Here is a 21,049-nt window from a genome sequence, read left to right as displayed (position 1 = left end):
TAGGCGCTATTCTGTTTAAAGTTATTCAGTACACATCGTCCACTCCAGCACTCCCATTAATCACTTGCAGTCGATGTCCTTGAGTGAGTAGCGTTACAGGTTCAACAACAGCCCTTTTCTCTGTTATTAATTCATTATTCTATTCAGTTACTCTGCAGACACATTACTCGACATAAAGATAACTCTGCAACATCTGAAATAAATATCTAAGGTCTAAGTCATCAAGCACTGTTTCACATCAGTGTACTAGAGATATTGGATCCTGTATATCAGTGCGCTGGTTGTGTGCAGGAGTTGGGAGAACAGCGTAGCTCAGGCCCCACGTGGGATCACCGCAGATTGCCAAACATGAATTGTGACTCAGTAGCATGGCGTAGCTGCAAAGCGTGTTTGCCGGGACTATTGACTTCATCCCTGTGTGCTGAATAGGTCCGCCATGCGGCCGCTGTGGTATCCCCTGACACACAGACGTCAGGAAATCGCGACTAGACACTGGAAATTTGTGCTAATGAGTTTTTGTTCATCCTTGTTCAGCTGTCCCTATTTCCATTTATTTTCCTAAAACGCCTAACACATATAGCTCACCGAATGACGTGGCGCAGAAGTACGAACATCCCGTTCATGTTAATCTCGTTAAAGTTAAATACCGCGCCGAATATTTATGCTCGCATGTTGATTCTGCAGAAGCATTTTCCGACGATGGACAGAAGTAACAGACAGTGACACATTTCGGTGTCACTTAGAACCAGTAGTCAAATTTGCATTTGGTTCTCAAATGTTCTGCGACCTTCTATTAAATGCTTTCAATATAACACTTGAAATGATTAAACCTGAAGAATCGTTTACGCATACCATAATGCAGATAGATCGACAACCGAACAAGAATGTCAGAGCACGCTGGAGGGTCCTACGAGCATAGTTTTAATGTTTCATCAACATTAAGGTCAATAGAAAATAAAAACCAGAATAGTTTTGAAAAGAAAGGACAAGAAAATGGATCCTTGTTAAATGAATTCCCACCATTCTTGGAAGAAGACATAAACAAGAGTGGTCGTGGAGAGATCAGATTTTAGGGCTGTCAGACCAAGAGGTGGAGGTGTGCACATACAGGCTGACAATTATTGTAATACATTAAAAAAACGTAAATCACACTTTATTCAACACGTAAACGTCACTACAGGTATCCGGATTTAGGTTATGACATGTTCGATATTCCTGCCATCATTGGCGATGATGTAGAGCAGACGAATAGCGAAATTCTGCTTGACCCGCTGAAGTGTCGGTACATCGATGCTATCGATGACGTCCTGAGTACTTGTTTTCAACTCAGGAATTGGTTTTGGGATTATTGCTGTACGCCTTGTCTTTAATACAGCCCCATAAAAAGGAGTCATATATGTTCAGATCCGGAGAATACGGCAGCCAATCGAGGCCCATGCGAGTGGCCTCTAGGTAACCTAGAGGCGGAATGCGGTCCCCAAATTGCTTCTCTAGGACATCAAACACTCTCCTGCTTCGGTGGGGTCGAGCTCCGTCTTGCATGAACCACATCATGTCGCATTCAGGGTCACTTTGGATAATGGGGATGAAATCATCTTCCAAAACCTTCACATACCGTGCGGTAGTCACCGTGACATCAACGAATATCGCACCGATTATTCCGTGACTGGACATTGCACACCACACAGTCACCCGTTGAGGGTGAAAAGGCTTCTCGATCGCGAAATGAGGATTCTCATTGCCCCAAATGCGCCAGTTTTGCTTATTGACGAACTCATACAAATGAAAGTGGGCTTCGTCGCAAAACCAAACCATACAGCGCACACTAATTCCCATCATGCCCCGCTGCCAATTGTACAGTTTAAACGCCCTATCGCAAACCGTTCAGAATTTATGGCGATTTTATTTCATATAGTTCAATAATTGTCATCCTGTATCTCTCGTTGGTTTTGTTCTATCCCGAAACAGACTCCCTTGATAATCTAGTCTTGGCAGAACAAGATATTCTAATCGAAAAAAAGATGGAGATCAGGATTTAAAGTCTTGCAGACGCTGGGTCACGACGGTGAAGGAACTCTGACTGAACAAGTGTGGAAAAGGAAATAGGCCGTGTCTTTTTCAAAGAAACTGTCTGGGCATTTGTTTAAATTAATCTATGGGAACCATTAAAATCACGAAAACACGGAAAATCTAACTCCAGACAGCCGGAAGGGGGAGGGACTGAGGGGGAGATAGAGAGAGATAGAGAGAGAGAGAGAGAGAGAGAGAGAGAGAGAGAGAGAGAGATCTGAATAAAGTTACTCCCAAATACGAGTACAGATTTTAACCACTGCACCGATTTGTTCGGTGGTCCTAACTTTCGACAGCGTTTGTAATACCAGTCCATTCTATTCATAGTATAATTTACCAGTAGCTTCTTCGCACGTTTGAAATGTCTCCAGACCATTACCGTGATATTTTGGCGTGCAACACAAAGACCGATTCTTCTGCTGATTCCTATTCGGCCAAAGCAAATGTTCAGTCTGCTGCGTGGTGGTCGTGACCAAATACCTTACGTATGATGGCCAGAGGATTTGTATCCAAAGCTTTCAACATGACCATTTTTCGTACGGAGGATCGTAGGAATGCCCATTTGCGTGTAAACTCACGCTGGAGTATCACATAAAATATTTCTCCATGTACTCTACGTTTTTTTTTACTTTCTTTTACATAGATTACTCTGTACAAAATTCTCATTCATAAAATTGTCCGTACATGCTAGTATAGAATAGACCGCCCTGAATTTGCACAACAGAAGAAGACATTATGTAGCTTCGTAACCTATTCATCGCTTCATGTACAACGCAGATGCTTATTTTGCATTTAGCTGTCATAACTATTCCGACGTCTGCTGAAGACAACCAAACACAGCTTTATACAGCGGTTCCACCGTATTAGTTTAATTTACTTCATCAGACACTATTTAACGATTATCTTCTTTGTCCAAAGTTGGTTATCGCTGACGGAATATTTGTTTGTCACTTCTTCCAATGATAACACATATCTGAACAAAAAGTGTTTCTATGTCTGTTAGTGCATTTGCCTTTCTAGTATCATATCATTACAACTGAAAAACTGAAGCTACTAAGGTATTCCTGCTGTTATCCTCCACAATCACGCACTGCAGGTGCGCCTTGCCTTTTTTGTCTTCAAAAATACGGAGACGATACAACTCAAGGGCTCGCAGGCAACATTAACACAGTGTCGAATGTTTCCTCCCCCTACGTCTACATCTTACGGAATAACTGTAGCACGTTAATACGAAAAATTCTTGAGTCAACTCCATGTGAATTAACGATTTCAACTTTCGACCGACCGCAAAATGCATAGCACATTGACGAAAAAGAAGTCAAAAGTCCAAGAAGGAGTTGTGCGACATACGATCTGAGGCGTCTTCGCACGGTTCGCGCGGCTCCTCCCGTCAGAGGTTCGAGTCCTCCTTCGGGCGTGGGCGTGTGTGTTATCCTTAGCGTAAGTTAGTTTCAATAGTGTGTAATCCTAGGGACCGATTATGTCAGTGTCTGGAACCGCGCGACCGCTACGGTCGCAGGTTCGAATCCGGCCTCGGGCATGGATATGTGTGATGTCGTTAGGTTAGTTAGGTTTAAGTAGTTCTTAGTTCTAGGGGACTGATGACCTCAGATGTTAAGTCCCATAGTGCTCAGAGCCATTTGAACCATTTTGATGATGTCAGCAGTTTGGGCCTATAGTAAGCACAACGTCTTCAGGCCCATCGGGACCATCCGACCGCCGTGTCATCCTCAGCAGAGGATGCGGATAGGAGGGACGTGTGGTCAGCACACCGCTCTCCCGGTCGTTATGATGGTTTCCTTTGACCGGAGCCGCTACTATTCGGTCGAGTAGCTCCTCAATTGGCATCACGAGGCTGTGTTGGTCCCACAGTGCTTTACCACAAATTTTCTGTGCAACATAAACGAAAGTTGGTAGGCGGGTTTCTGCATCTGAAAGATGATGCCCACTCAAATTTCGCTCTGATCGCATAAGAGTGGTGCTAATAGCGCCACTATGAGGATACAAATCACGTTTGCTTTAAAAACACGGAGTAACGTTCGTGAGCGTTACTTACCTTTGACAATGGACGTGGTGAGGTGGCGTTAGTCAAGAATGTCTTCATGACGACAAAGACGTCACTACCAACACCTCACTGAGTTTGAACGAGGTCGTGTAATAGGGCTTCGAGAAGCCGGGCGTTACTTCTGTAATACAGCAGAAAGACCTGGCAGGAACGTAGGCACTGTACTTGAGTGCTGCCAGCGGTGGTCACGGGAATGTAGGGTCGCAAGAAGACCGGGTTCCGGACGATCACGTGGCAGTATGGCTCTGTCTCATTGTACTGCATCTGCAGCAGCAATTTGGGCAGCAGTTGGCACCACAGTGACACAACGAACTGTTACAAATCGGTTACTTCAAGGATAGCTCTGAGTCAGACGCCCTGTAGCGTGCATTCCACTGATCCCAAACCTCCGCCATTTCCTACTTCAGTGGTGTCAAGCGAGAGCTCATTGAAGGACAGGGTGGAGGTCTGTTGTATATTCTTTTGATAGCTGGCTCTGCCTCGGTGCCAGTGCTGGCCTTGTGTTGGTTAGAAGGAGGCCAGTTGAGTCACACTGGATTTATAGTCTGGAGTGCGATTTCGTGTGACAGCAGGAGCACTCTCGTGGTTATCCCACACACCCTGATTGAAAATCTGTACGTCAGTCTGGTTACTCGACCTGTTGTGCTGCCATTATTGAATAGCATTCCAGGGGGTGTTTTCCAACAGGATAACCCTTACCCACAGGTCGCTGTTGTAACCCAACACGCTCTACAGTGTCGACATGTTGCCTTTCTAGTACCTTCCGCCGCGGAAGTCGAACATGCATCAGAACAAATGGACGTGGTCAGCCCATAGAGGGCTCCGCCTCCGCGGCGGCTATTCCGCGCAGCGGCTCTCGCGCAGCCACCGCTACGCCACGTGCAGACAGCGGCCAATAGCCGCTCTCTCCGGTTTCGTATATAGGGACCCGCTCTGCCCTAGTCCACATCTAGAGGGTTGGATCCCCTCCTTCGAAAGCGTCAGATTGCAAAGCCTGGGCTACTCTCAGGGGGGAATCTCCGTCTTCGAAGATTGTGTTTGTTTGTCTGTCTGTCTGTCTGCCCGCCGCTTGCTGTTATCGCTGTTTGTTCGTTCGTTCGTTCGTTCGTCCGTCTGCCTGCCTGCCTACTCGCTGTCCATCGCTGTCGTCGTAACCACTGCCGCCGCCACCGCCGCTGCCGCCGCCGCCTGCTGTTTGTCCATCTGTTCGCCGCCGACTATCGCCGACGCCGCCGCCGCCATCGCCGCCGCCGCCGCCGCCGCCGCCGCCTGCTGCACGTCCGTCTGTCCGTCGCCGTTCGTCTGCAATGAGTACTCCCACCTCCACCGTCATCTACACCTCCCCCTCTCCCACAGTCACTTCCTGGAGTGCCGCCCCTGGCCTCCCTCCTTACACCTCCCCTTCCCTTCCCCCACTTACCCATCCCCCTATCTCCTCCCCTGCTGTATACCCACACCTCTACACCCTTCCTCCAGCCTCTACACCCTCAACAGCTCCCACTACTACCCCCGCCCTCACGTACGCCTCTGTTGCCGCCTCTGCTGCCGCCCCTCAGGTGGTTGGCTTCCCCTCTCTCACCGACCCCCTCAACAGCTCCCACTACTACCCCCGCCCTCACGTACGCCTCTGTTGCCGCCTCTGCTGCCGCCCCTCAGGTGGTTGGCTTCCCCTCTCTCACCGACCCCCGTCGCTTCGTCTTCTGCATCACCGCACGCATCACGTTGCGCCGAGCCACCATCGCCACCACTGAACCAGCTGCTTCTCCCGGTGCGTCCACTATGCCACAGGGATCTGCCACCCACCGCCTCCCTCTTCTCCCCGTCCCTCTCCCCTCCTCCCAGCCTCCAGTCTCCAAAAAACCCCAAAAGCGCGTCCTTACCGACTCTGCTCCCGCCACTTCCCACAAAAAATCAACACCACCTCCCCCTCTCCCTGCCGTCACCATGGACACCACCCCTCCTCCTGCCACCCATACCTTGGCCCCCACCCTCCACACCTTTGTCCTGCCAACTCCCGATCCTAAGTTCCTCGACGCTCGTACCCTCACCAAGGAAATACGAAAGTACTTACCTGGTGCTCCCATCTCCCAACTCATTCCCCGCAGGGACTCAGTCCTTATCAAGTCCCCGTCCCCATCCTTTCACACAGACCTCCTGCGAAAACTCCCACGAGTTATGTTTGGCCCCCACGCCTCACTGACACCCTTCCTTTCCGCTTCCACTCCTCGTCAGCCCCAGCCTCCCCGTCGCCCCCCCACCTACACCGCTGTGATCACCAAGCTCAGCCCAGTGATCACAGAGGATGAAGTGTTGGTAGAACTGAACTCCCACCCGGACTTGGAAATCCGCTCTGCCCGCCGTATCCACAATGCCTCTGGTCCCACCTACCTCATGCGGGTATTCTCTGAGTCCGCCCCATCCATAGACCATCTCCTCACCCAGGTTGCCCTGATATACCACCGTCGCCACCCTGTTGAATCCTCCAAATCCCCTCCCCAATCCTACCGTTGCCAGCGGTGCCTGATGTACAATGACCACCTGACTCCCAATTGCAAAAACCCCCCACCTGTCCCCATTGCAAGGCTTCCCACTTTCTTAAGAACTGCCCCAACCTCGCTGCTCCTCCTTCCTGAAATACCTGCAATGGCCCCCATCCCACATACTCTCACAAGTGTAAAGCTAAACCCCCTCCAGCCACCCCTGAACTTACAGTCCCAGTTCGTCCCGTCGATCCCCATGTCTATCCCAACAATTCCCTCCGTCCACCCCCCACGGCCGAGGACGTCATCCGGTTCAGTACCATTGTACTCCAAAACATTCACCCTTTTCAGCGCCCCACACCTTCCAACAAATATCCCTTGCTGCTCGCTCTGTTTTCCACCTGAACACCTTCGCCACTTACTCCCACAACCAAGCCCACTTCACCTTCACCCGCCTCGACACCCTAGTCTAAGTCTCTTCCCTTCCCTCTCTTCCCGCCCTCCTTCCTGTCATGGCGCGGCACGAGTCTCGCATCCTCTTCCAGAACATTCGCTCCTTCCGCTCCAACAAATACCTCCTCATGCACACCCTCTCCCACCACCGGGTCGACACCTTCCTCTTGAACGAAACCTTTCTCCAGCCCCACCATTCTATCCGCACCTCCCCCTATATCCTCGACCGCACTGACGCTCCTGGTCCTCGTGTGCAGGGTGGAGTCGCGATTGGCCACCTTAAGCATATCCCCGTCCGGCCACAACCTCTCCTCAATGACCCCACTGAACACCTTATCCTTAGCGTCTTCTTCCCCTCCCTCACCATTACCTGTGCCACCATCTATGTCCGCTCCACTGCTCCTCTTCCTTATGACTTCATCTCACACATTGACCACACCTTCTCCACCTATGTGATTGCCACCGACCTCAACATCCATAGCCGCACTCCTGCTGCCCTTCGGCGGTGGCATCAGTTCCTCTCCACAATCCAAGGTGACCTTGTTCCCCTTCCCCAGCACACCAGACCCGAAAGTAACACCACCCCCGATGTTGTCATTGCCTCCGCCAACCTCCTTGGGCGTATCACTGTCGCCGTCCTTGACCTCACAGGTAGCGATCACCTCCCTGTCCTTCTCACCATAACGTCTGCTCACCGCCCCCCTCCGGCTCTGCACCCTGCACCCCCTCCCAAGGTCGTCCATGACTATCGCCGTGCCAACTGGGATGTCTACGGGGACTCCATCTCCACCCAGGTCGAAAGCCACCCTCTTACCTATCGCCATCCTGACGACATCATCCACGCCTCGTCCTTCCTTCAGAAGGTAATTACTGACGCTGTGAAGGCCCATGTTCCTACTAAAACCGTCCACCCACACCGTCCCACTCTCCCTCCGTGGGCTGTTCTCCTCCTCCGTGAATCCCGCCGCCTCTATCGCTCCTTCCTGTGCACTCGTGACAGGGATACACTCCAACGCCACTGGCAAATACAGCGACACGTACGGAACCTTATTACAGCAACGAAACGCCGAGACTGGCGCCAAACCTGCACACGACTCAACGCCACCCTCCCTATCAACTCCTCCAAGTACTGGTCAGCCTTCCATCGTCTTACTGGTTCCCTTTCCGCTCCCCACTACCCCCTTCTCCATATCGATCGCCCCCTTCCTGACAACCTCAGTAAGGCCAACCACTTCGCTTCCCACCTTTCCGAGGTCTTCTCCATCCCCGATGATCCCCACTTTGATTATTCTCTTTTCCCCACCGCCATGGAACGTGCCGATACCTCAGTCGCTCCACTTGCTCCTAGTCTCCAGTACTTGGGGCAGTTGCCCCCCCTCCAACGTCCACATTCCCATCACAGCACAAGACATTAAACTTATCCTCCAATCCAAACGCAACACGGCCCCTGGTCACGACTGTGTCACCTATCGTCACCTTCGAGAAAGCCCCTATTCCTTCCTGACTGTCCTCGCCCATCTGTATAATGTCGTCCTCTCTACTGCCTTCTACCCTGATCTGTGGAAGACCTCCCACGTCCTCTTATTCCTCAAACCCAACAAACCCCCTTCTGCCGCCTCTTCCTATCGTCCCATCTGCCTCACCTCCGTCTTCAGTAAGGTATTTGAATCCATCCTCTCCCACCGTCTCCATCAGCACCTTGCTCAACACCACCTCCTCCCCCTTACCCAGTGTGGCTTCCGACCCTCCTTCTCTGCTGATGACCAACTCCTCAACCTTGTTAACCTTCTGTGCCTCCAGCTCAACTCCCGTCGCTCCGCCATTTTTGTTTCCCTTGACCTCCAAAATGCCTATGACCGTGTATGGCATCCCGGTCTCCTCTTTAAACTCCAAACCTATGCCCTGCCTATCAATTTTGTCTGTCTGGTCGCTTCCTTCCTCTCGCACCATCCTTCTATGTCACCCTCCACAACACCAACTCCCGTATCTTTTATCCCATGGCTGGCATCCCCCAGGGTTCTGTCCTCTCCCCTCTCCTTTACCTCTTGTATACAGCTGATATGCCCAAGCCACCCCCACCAGTCCACCTTCTCCAGTATGCTGATGACACCGCCTTCCTGGCTCTCTATCCTACCCTTCAACGGTCTCAACGTACCCTCCAAACCCACCTTAACCAGTTCACCACTTGGTGTAACCAGTGGTTCCTCCGTCTCAACCTCTCCAAAATCCAGGCAACCATCATAGGCCGCACCACTCGCTCCTTTCGCCTCCATGATTTCTACCTCACCCTTTATGGTCGTCCTATCCAGCTCACCCCCACCCTGAAATACCTTGGCCTCACCCTCGACCGACACCTCACCTGGACCCCTCATCTCCAGTCCATCCAACAGAACGCCCATTCCCGCCTCCGCTTTCTGAAACTCCTGTCTGGCCAGACATGGGGATTGCCTCCTTCTACCATCCTCCACACCTACGAATCCCTCATCCGTCCTATCCTCTGTTATGCCAGCGTTGCCTGGATCTCCGCCCCCACCCAGTTTTACAAGGCCCTTCAAATCCTTGAACGCCATGCGCTCCGCCTTGCATTCCGTATTCGCCTTCCTTCCCCCACATGGCTCTTGTATGAACTGATCCCCTTCCCCCACCTCCTCCTGTTCCTCCAACATCTCCGCATCCTTTACATTGTTCGCAGGCTTGATCCACCCCACCCTCTGGTTTCCTCCTTCCTCTCCACCCTCCTATCCTCTGTTATGCCAGCGTTGCCTGGATCTCCGCCCCCACCCGCTTTTACAAGGCCCTTCAAATCCTTGAACGCCATGCGCTCCGCCTTGCCTTCCGTATTCGCCTTCCTTCCCCCACATGGCTCTTGTATGAACTGATCCCCTTCCCCCACCTCCTCCTGTTCCTCCAACATCTCCGCATCCTTTACATTGTTCGCAGGCTTGATCCACCCCACCCTCTGGTTTCCTCCTTCCTCTCCACCCCCCGCCCGTTGCTGCGCCTCTATCGCTGTATCCCTCCTTCTCTCCACCTCCACACCCTCCAACTCCTTCATCAGGGCAATTTCCAACACCTCCCCCTCCCGGATGACTAACTTCGCCATAACATCTACCATTCCTTCCAACTGTAACCTGGCCTTGTTCCCCCCCCCCCTCCCCAGGGCCCCCTTTTTTCCTCTTCCTTCCTTCTCCCAGAGCGGATTTTCCTCCATTCCCCCCCCCCTCCCCTGAGGCCCTGCACCCCATACTTGCCTCTTTCCTTCCCACATCTCTCCCTATCTGGCCCTCTTCAGCGCGCGCCCCGCTCATCTCCCCCATCTCTTCCCCTCCCTCCCTTCTTCAGGTCTCCCTCATCTCCTAGCGCCTGGCAGATCCTCTGTATTGATCATCATCAGTGTGCCTCATCAGTGTTGTGTTTAGTGCTGTTTCTCCTGTGCATCAAGAGGTGTGATTTTAATTGTGTACTGCCTTGAGGTCCGCCGTCAGTGTTATGTTATGTGCTACGCCATCCGTCGATACCTTATGCTCCAGTCATACTGTGCCTTGTGTTCTTTTAATCGTCGCAGTGTGTGGCTTTTTGTGTGTGCTACTTTTAAACAGTTTTTTATCTCCATTTTACAGTCACCCCGTTTTTTGTCTATTGCCTTCCATGATGTTCCCCCTTTGTTGTATCTATATTCACCTTATTCTCTCCTTTGCTGTTTTTAAATGTCTTCTACTGTTTTGTTCTATGTCTTTCGGCTGAAGAGCAGCGCATATGCTGCTGCCAGCCCGCCCCGATGGGGAATTTAAATACAATAAAGAAAAAAAAAAAAAACCTAGTCCAGTCAGTCTGGTACTCGCTCTGGATTTCGTTTCTATCTCGGCGGTACTGCGTTCTGGTCGTTGCTCGTTGTTGACATTTGCCTGGCTCTGGTTCTGAGTGGATTTACTGTTGGTGTTTGGTGTTGTGGTTTACACAAGCCTCCGTTGTTTATCTCTTCCTTGTTGTGTTGGTCATAGTCGGTCGTGGTCGGTTGTTGTCAGTTGTCGTTGGTCTGTCGTCCGACTCGTCCTGTGTTTACCCGGTGGTGCGTGCTCCAACGCCGGCGGCTTCCCCGCCCGGCGGCTCCGATCCGCAGCCCAAGGCGTTCCCGCAGTTGGTTTTGGTTACTACAGCCTTGTCCTTCTCGAATATCAAATCTGTTTCCAATATAGCACATATGAGACATCACCGGATGACAACTCCAAGACCATCCACATACGGCATTAACCATCCGTGTATTGACTGACCAAGTGCAACAGGCATGAAACTCCATACCACAACCCGACACTCGGCCCCTGTACAACACAATGCATGCAAGTTTGCATGCTTGCATTCAACATTCTGGCGGTTACACCGGTTATTAATGTACCAGAATTTCCCATTTGCAATGGCATATCTCGCGCTTGCATTAACCTATGATCTTGCAATGTTCCTCACTTACCTATATAAATGTATTCTCGAAATTTCATTATTCGACATTAATTATTATTTGTATCGCAATTTTTTCATAATTGTATTTCATGAAAGTAGCTGTTGATATTTCTCGCAGTCACTTTATTGGTGCTCCCACTGGTAGCGCATTTACATGTCAAATGCACTTTAAAGCTTAACTTTTTTTAACGACATTAGACTTTTGGAATTAACGCACCCGTTATCTCACTTTCCAGTTAAGGCAGCCCCTCCGAGCGGCCCATCTGCCAAGACTATCGGCATTGTGGTTGCCGTAATACTGGCAGCGCTGCTCTCCGTCGTCGCATTCTTCGTCGTGAAGAAAAGGCTAAGACTGAGAAGGCAGAGGAATGTGGCGGAAGACTCCGATGTTCGCTACCTCACTTCGGACGAGATCCTCGACTTCAACATGGCGAGGCCGGCTGACGATGACGCGTGATCGCCAGTGGTTGCAGCACCATGGGTTTTTGCCGGCAGTTTCGTTCCCTACCTGCAGCTTCTCTGGCGAAGTTGAAGCGCACTTGAAAAATATGCACCAGACTTTTATGTTCAACATGTTTCTTCGAGAAAGAGTTTTATTGTGACTGAGTCGACGATGTAATAATGTTAAAGAGATGTAAGGGCTCGATTTTCTAGGAATTAATTAATTACGTACATGCAGTGGATGGTTCATGACCAGAACAGAACCAATATCGACTTTTGGTTTGTGGCTACGTTACTCCGGTACAATGAACGAACTTATTCACCCCCAATTCAAGTACATTCAAGATATTGTAAGCTTCAGAACTGAACAGTATCATGAAGCATTGAATTACATGAATTCTGAAAGTATTTCTGCTGCACACACACACAGTGATCTTGTAGAACATCATACCTGTAGTTAATTGAAAATTGCAAGTCTGTAATACTAGTATCGCTGATTCGGTTACCACAGTTCTGAATGTAGTAATGTATTGTTTTAATTATGTCAAAAATGTGATTTGATATGTAAATAAACAGTAATAACGATGTATTTACCTCTTACACTGGTACATCTTTTAAAACTACACCTATTACATCCCTAATATCTATCAGGCAGCTTCAGTTAATCACTGAGTGTCATGCAATACTTACAGTAAAAAGTGGTTCACAAGGATCGTGAAACATACTACGCAACAACACAACAAAGTTCCCTTTCGAATTGTAAATGCATAGCCTTCTAGGAGGTGTGGGGGAGAGGGGGGGAGGGAGGAACTGAGTGGAAGTAGCCATTTTCTGTTCCTCAGTGTATAGTCTTTTAAAATATAAAAACAGTTTTTTTTAATATTTAAAAAGAAAAAGTATGAACTTGACAAACAATTATTCACAACCTTGGTGTTTCTGTGCAAAATGTGCAGTGATGTGGTTGGTACTGCAATGTAGACGACGATGCTGCATCCGGTGTGTAAGAAATTAATGTTCTTTTTCGTGATGATCAACACACAGCATGGATTGTAAGGGCGGGAGAGTAATGTCAAACTATATACTCATATATACTGCGTTGATCATTTTGATATGCTTGGATTTGCTCTACCATTTTTCCTTGAATCACTGCAGATCATAATTGTATTTAAGAATATTAGTCTTTTGTAAGTCTTAAATTCTTACCAGTGTCCAGTTACACTTACCTCTTACACACACACATTTTATATATATATATATATATATATATATATGGTGAAGCGAAATTCGCACACTCGGCCTTCGCAGCGCGATTCCTCAAATGCCAGCGATAATAAAAATGTCTATCACAAAATTTCGTCCGGTGAGTACATCCGGCAGAAAAAGGACGTTAAAGAGTGGCAATCTGGCAACACCGTAACCACATGTATGGTAACTATCTCTGTCAGTACTTATAATTCATGCTGTACAGTGGGTAGAGTTTTGGGTCAGCATGCAGCATGTCGAGGATTAGATCCTGAGCTAAGGCGCATTTTTTTTCATAAATTTACCTCATTTTATAACGCTGTACATAGCAAATACGTGGTTACACAAATAAGAAATAGACAGTTGAAACAAATGAACTGTCATAGGACGGAATAAATACAAAAACAATATCTATTTCGAAATGCCAAAGACGATAGCGTAGTACAAACCACAACATCTACTTGTCATTTATACTACATGTAATATGAGCACTCAGGTGGCGCACATTAGCAGTGACAATTATAATGTCCATATTAATGACCGCGTGACCTTCGCAACACAATACGTTTCCCTCAGAACAACAGATGCTCAAAGCGACCTCCCTGCACGTACAAACATTGCGCAGCCCGCCGGATCATAGAGCTCTGGACCCGTCGCAGGTGAACGCGGCAGCCATACAACTGGACCTCCACGTCCAAGCCATTTCCCTGGAAATGTTCTGTCCAAATATTGTCGCACATTAATTCCAGAGTGTGGAGGTGCACCATCACGTTGGAACCACATTCTCTGCCGAACATGTAGTGGAACATCGTCCAGGGCATCAGGCAGATAGTTTGAGAGGATGCGTGATACCTTCGTGCAGTCAACCGGTCAGGCAATGTGTGGGGACCTAAACGCCTGTCACCCCATATTCCTGCCCAGACGTTGATATCAAAGTGAACTTGATATCCATGGTGGCGGGTGACGTGCGGATTAACCTCACACCACTGGTGGGCGTTGTGCATATTGAAGACCCCCACATGAGTGAACGCTGCTTCATCCGACCATATTACAGTGTTCACAAAGTATCGTTGGCTTTCTGTTGTTGCTGTAATCATTAACAGAACTGCATCAGCTGGTGGTGATCTGCAGGATGCAGGTGTTGTGTGAAAGCATAATGATACAGGTGCAGCCCACGCTTGTGCAGCACTTTAACGACCATGCGTTGTGAGACACGCAACTGCCTTGCTACGCTACGTGTACTTCGTTGAGCTTCTTGGTGTATGACCTCCAGAATGGCTTCCTCAATAGCTGGAGTACGGAGTCCTGTGGACGACCTCTGTCTCGCGATGGTGGAAGGAGAGAACCTGACTCCCGAAGGCGCAGCTCCAGATGACGAAACACATTTTTATCTGGATGGCGTTGACGAGGATATCTAGCTGCATATTCACGAGCGGTAACACCAGCCCAGTTATCAGATGCACCAAGGACCGGAAGCATATCCACATATTCATCGTCTGTGTATGCCATACGTCTGCGACATTGGTTTAGAGGTTTACAATGGGAAAATTCGATACGTGTACGCATGTACACTGGATTCTGTCTCGGGCGCTTTACTCCGCTCGCAACTAGTCAGTGTCTGGGACAGCGCATACAGTTTAAACACGCCGTCAGTGCTGCGTGTTGTTTCACCTAACGTGCATTGCCCCTCTGACAGATACTGTTCTGTAAGATTCATCCTAACACCTCTGACTGCGAAATGTTCGGTTTCGAATAAACACTGTTCCCCTAATGGTAATAGACGTGATGTTTCCACAATCCAATAGACAGAATAATAATATTAATAAAAATAAAACTTTGAAAATTCTCAGCCTATTGAAATAGAAGAAAATTTTACCAAAAATAATACTAGAAATTTTTACCAAACTTTTAAACACGTACCTAAAGGATATCAGGCACCAAGTATTTGTTTCAAAGATGAAAATGGCAAGCCGGCAGGAGTGGCCGTGCGGTTCTAGGCGCTACAGTCTGGTACCGCGCGACCGGTACGGTCGCAGGTTCGAATCCTGCCTCGGGCATGGGTGTGTGTGAAGTTCTTAGGTTAGTTAGGTTTAAGTAGTTCTAAGTTCTAGGGGACTGATGACCTCAGCAGTTATGTCCCTTAGTGCTCAGAGCCATTTGAACCATTTTTGAACATGGCAAAATGAGATTAAATAACAAAGAAAATAGTGAAATTTTAGCAAAAGTTTTTGAATAGCTGTTAAATTGTACAGTTCCAACAGATAAATTAGAATTTCCAGTGACATCTCAAAATGTAGAGGAAGATTTCCCACCAACAGATCTAGAAATTCATAAAGCCATCAAAACACTCCAAAACAATAAAGCAAATGGTGAAGACTCCATTACAGCAGAATTATTGAAGTGGTCAGAACCAAAAATCATAAAGGATCTACAGCAGCTTTTTGAGAACGTTTGAAAAACCGAAAAGATGCCAGTTGAATGGAAAACGACATTAATTCACCCGCTACATTAAAAGGGAGACAAACAAAATGTCAATAGTTATAGAGGAGTGCCACTTCTGCCAGTGGTATACAATATATTATCAAAAATTTCCTGAACAGAGTGGAAGATACTTTAGACAAACAACTGGGAGAATATTAGGGTGGTTTTCGAAAGGGAAGATCCTGTGCAGAACAATTTTTTTAACTTAAAGTCAATAATCCGCCATAGAATGTTAACCAGCAAACCAATATTAGTGTCATTTATTGATTTCAAGAAATCATTTGATTGTATAGACAGAGAAACAATAGGTAAGGTCATTAGAGAATTTAGTGTTCAATCAAAATTAGCAAATACAATTCGTGAAACACTAACAGGTACAATGTCTAAAGTCAAATTTATGGGAGAAGTATCTCAGCTATTTAAAATAAAAAACTGATGTTAGGCTAGGTGATGGTTTATCACCTTTACTGTTTAATTGTGTTCTAGAAAAAATTGTAAGGATCTGGAATTCGGAGCTAAAAAATCACAAAATTGAACCAATAACTCTGGGAAGGAAAACAAGTTGAATTAAGGTAAATTGCTATGCTTTTGCCGATGATTTTGCAATGCTTACATAAAACCTGACAGAAGCTGTTGTTCAAATACCTTCTGCAAAAAATAGCAAACAGAACTGGTCTCAAAATTTGAGCTGAAAAAACAAAATTCATGACAAATATAAAAAATGCGCCAAAATTAACAGAAACACAAATCGGTAAAATAGAGCGAGTAAATAAATTTAAACATCTTGGAGAAACTATACAACAGAATGGACTAGAAAGATCTTCAATAGAAGTAAGAATTAACAAAACGGAAAGAGCATGCGGTTTAACCAAAAATATTTACAACAAGAAATGTACATCTAGAAAAACAAAACTAAAACACTACACCACAGTGGTACGACCAGAATGTTTATATGGATCTGAATGCCTAACGGCGAACTATAAGATGGACAAGCCAGAGGCACCGAAAAAAAATATTATCAGAGAAATAATGAGTGCAATACAAACTGTAGATGGTTGGAAAATAAGAAGTAATGAGGAGATATACAAAAATAAAAATAAAATATCTGAAGGAACGGGCTAATGAAGATTTACCTTTTTCGGACAACTCTTCCGAATGGATGGAAATAGACTAACAAAACAAATATTCCTATATTTCTGGAAGAAGAAATCGACAATAGCATGAATTACAAAAGTAAGAGCTAGAAAGACACAACATCAAAGAATCAGAAATAGCAGAAAGAAACCGTTTTAAAAATAAAATACTAAATTTGGAAGTCTTTCAAAGCAGAAGGAATAAAAAGTCGGGGACAACATGGACAGAAGAAAGGAAGAGACTTCATGGGGAGAAAATTAGGGAATACTGGAAAAATAGGAAACGACAACAAAGGAAGAAGAGCAACTGAAGTTGTTAACGCGATCCTAGTTGGTCATTACGATTGTAAAAACAATAATAATAATAATGCATTGAGATACGTACTAAACAACATGCGGTTACGAGACTCAATGCTGAAAGGCTAATTAGTGGGACCATGGTGTTAACACATACAAATAGTAACCGAGTTTGGACATTATTCGCAAAGCACGTTGCTAGTTCTACTGGTAACATAAGGCCCTAACGAAATGTAATGCACCTGAACGAGGCAAGAATAATAGTTGGTACCAATCTATGGGACGACTGGAGGAGAGCACAAAGAAAACTGGTTTCGCATCTAGTGGATGAAGTGGTGCGAATAAATTCACGCCCACGATGTGAAAAGGGCCTCTTTCAAAGCTGACTAATCTTCCCTTTCTACGATTGTAGTATGTAAGTGCAAATGTTTTCTAGAGGACCCGCTGCAAACGTTGTTGACGATTAAAATGCCAGATACCGTACCGTCTGGACTACATTTACCAAATAAACGTGCCTCACTCAGGGATAGAACCGTCGACCTGTTGCATGCTAACCTAAAACTCTATTCACTACACCAGCTGTACATCATAACTGTTACGTGCTGACAGAAATAGTTACCATACATGTGGCTACAGCGTTGCCAGTTTGCCACTCTCTTACATCCTTTTTCCGCCGGATTTACTCGCCTCGCCGGACGAAATTTTGTGAGAGACTTTTCTTTATCACCGGCATGTGAGGAGTCGCGCTGCGAAGTCCGAGTGCGCGAATTTCGCTGCACCCTGTATATATACACTGCTGGCCACCGTAAATGCAACACCAAGAAAGACAAGAGGTAGCACAACAAAATTTATTTTGTAGATAACATGTTGGCCAAGTATCAAATGATTACGTTTACAGACGTCTGTGACATGTGGTTCCTGCCAGAATCAGTAGCCAGAGTAGCCGCCATTGTTGGAAATCACCGCTGCCACACGTCTCGGCATTGAGTCAAAGAGACGTTGGATGTGTTCCTGGGGTACAGCAGCCCAAGCAGCTTCCACACTTTGCCAAAGATCATCTGGTGTGGCAGCTTGGGATGTAATCTGGGTCACTCGTTGAGCAACCATGGACAACATGTTTTCTATCGGCGAAAGATCCGGAGAGCGAGCCGGCCAGGGAAGCAAGTCAATCTGGTTATTGACGAAGAACCTTTGGACAATGCGTGCCACGTGTGGTCGCGCATTATCCTGTTGAAATATGGCTGTGGCCGAGCCCCGAAGGTAAGGAAGGGCAACTGGCTCCAGCACCTCGGATATGTAGCGCCGGCTATTTAAAGTACCGGCAATGCGTACTAGAGGCGTGCGAGAGTAATATCCGATACCGCCCCATACCATAATACCCGGTGCAAGACCAGTGTGGCGGTGCATAATGCAGCTGTCCAGCATCCTCTCTCCACGGTGTCTCCACACTCGAATCCGACCATCGTGGTGCTGCAGACAGAAGCGTGCCTCGTCAGTAAAGACAACGTCATTCCATTCTGCCGTCCACATCCGTCTGTTATCACACCATTGGCGACGGAGACGTCTGTGGTTCTGCGTCAATGGTAGACGAAGCAATGGACGTCTTGCGGACAGACCACTCTGCTGTAAACGGCGTCGAATGGTACGCGCAGACACTGGATGATGCGTTACAGACGCAATGTGCTGTGCTATGGTTCGGGATGTCACTGAGCGATCCGTCACTGCCATGCGCACAAATTGCCTATCAGCACGTGCAGTGGTGCACCGAGGTGAATGCGATCGACCACGTCGGTCCGTCGTACCCTCCTGCATCCAACGGTCACATATCCGCATTACAGTTGTTTGGTTTCGTCCAACACGACTAGCGATTTCTCTATATGATAATCCACAATCTCGGTAAGCCACTATCCTTCCTCTGTCGAACTCGGATACTTGATCAAACGATGTTCGCTGTTGTCTACGAGGCATAACTGATTGTCTTGTGAAACAACCACAAGGTAAACGCACGTGCCGAACGTACACTCGTCGAAATCGCCAAGCCTTAAATGGCGCTATGAGGTGGCGCCACAGGCGCGCGTGTTGTGCGTCTGCGCTGAAAGTCTAATCAGTTGCATATCTCATCGCTGCAAACCCATGGTGTAAATTTCACTTGATTCGGATGCTTCCTTCAGGGTGTTGCATTTACGGTGGCCAGCAGTGTATATGTATATATATACATCAACGCAGCGCGATGCATCTAATCAAATGTCAACCACAATTTTATAAATAAAAAAATAAAAGTTAGAAATTACAGCGAAACTAATAACATTTCCACAAACATTTCAAATATTAGACATTATTTTCTTTAGTATCATTGGAAATGTTAGCTAGTAGCCTTTAACAGGTGTCCAGTTTGAAGGATTTTTAGTATTAAAATGATGGTCCATTTTGTGCATTTTATGACAATGTATGAAAGTCGTGCTTTTGGTGGGAGTTCCTAAAGTCTCACTGGCGGGAGCGTTAGGTCGCTGGAGAACGCTGCGAGTGGAAGGGCTATTGGGTGCAAGGCAGAAACGAGGACACTTCTGTATGGGCCATCGGAGGATACGGTAGTAAAGTTTTACTTTGATGTCCTGCTGTAACACGACATACAACTTCGTAATAAACTCGTGTGATAGGAAGGTTTTGTAAGACTTCTGCTCTGGGTCACCGTTGATGCAGCTTTATACTTAGTTAATTCAGTTACAAGTAAGACTTGTAACTTTCGAACTAGTGATGAATTGTTAAATTACTGGGGATTCTACAACCACACGTGCTATGGTTGATGCAATATCAACTGCTTTTAATATTTATTATTCTACAACCTTGTTTAATATTATATTGTGTGACAACCAGTTCTGAATGACATTGTTTGATTTCTGAATAAATTAGTAGTATGACCTACCTCAATTTTCAAATATTGTATTTCCCAGTTTTATCATTTCTGGTCATTGCTCATAACTGCAATTTATTATTATTAAATTGGTTTAACTTACCTTTGCTCAAATTATTAGACCATAAGGTCACAGTTTAGTACCGATTATTTGGCTATCTTAGTTCTTTGGCGTAAAGCAGAAATTTATGGCTCGGCACTACGACATCACTGAGCCACGTTTTCAATCAAAGCCGCACATAGCCAAATACTGATTCTTATTGCTAACTCACATTAAACTGAGTGTGTAAGAAGAGTAAGAAACCCGGGAAGTCGCAGGCTGCCGTTGATGCGGGAACAGCTCAGTACAGCCCCTTGGTTCCCCTGTTCCACTGCATTGAGTGAACCAGTAGACGAGTTGCATATGGACAACTCTTCATCAGTAAATCTATGTTGTTTTCTGCCCACTCGTCTAATATAGGGTGACTAGGAAACCTACTTTCTCTGGAAAACTCTTCATCAGTAAATCTATCTGTTGTTTTCTGCCCACTCGCCTAATATAGGGTGACTGGGAAACCTGCTTTCTCGAATCGCTAGACAACAATTCAAGCAAATCGTATTAATAAAGTTTATTACAGTAAGATAAATGACAATACTTAACTTTGCGTATTCAAAAAGGTGTGTCGCAAACCAAAGGCGACATGCAGATAATCAGTCAGCATATACAGTTCCAATACAAACAACACAATGGAGTTCATAAGTCACTGCTGTAGCTTTCGGAGGACGGCTAGTCTCCAACTCAGACGGGGCCACACGGAGCGGCGCTAACATTCTCTTCGTGTAGAGGATTAGAGATTAGATTAGTTTTTCGTTCCATAGATCCGTGTTGAGGAGATCCTCGTGGATGTGGAACATGTCACTTTTTTTTAAGCTGAAATAACAATACTATGAATATATACAACACATCATTTGTTTCTATTAAAAAATTCTTCAATGGAGTAGAAGGAGTTGGCCACTAGTAAGTCTTTCAGGCTCCTTTTAA

The 21,049-nt window shown here is 46.7% G+C and overlaps 1 protein-coding gene across 2 annotated transcripts in view; it reads left to right on the top strand.

Annotated features, from left to right (window-relative positions):
- LOC124721690 (MAM and LDL-receptor class A domain-containing protein 1-like) overlaps positions 1–12,553 on the top strand; it is a 1,116,850-nt gene extending 1,104,297 nt beyond the window's left edge. For both annotated transcript variants that reach the window (XM_047246770.1, XM_047246769.1), the window contains one exon: positions 11,760–12,553. In XM_047246770.1, the coding sequence (XP_047102726.1) occupies positions 11,760–11,980 (221 nt within the window). In that variant the 3' untranslated portion in view covers positions 11,981–12,553. The remainder of the gene's footprint in view (positions 1–11,759) is intronic.
- The last annotated feature ends 8,496 nt before the right edge of the window (positions 12,554–21,049 follow it).

Source organism: Schistocerca piceifrons, chromosome X (genome assembly GCF_021461385.2).
Source record: "Schistocerca piceifrons isolate TAMUIC-IGC-003096 chromosome X, iqSchPice1.1, whole genome shotgun sequence".
Lineage (NCBI taxonomy): Eukaryota > Metazoa > Arthropoda > Insecta > Orthoptera > Acrididae > Schistocerca > Schistocerca piceifrons.
The sequence above is the reverse complement of the archived record's forward strand: the minus strand, read 5'-3'. Positions and strand labels throughout refer to the sequence as shown.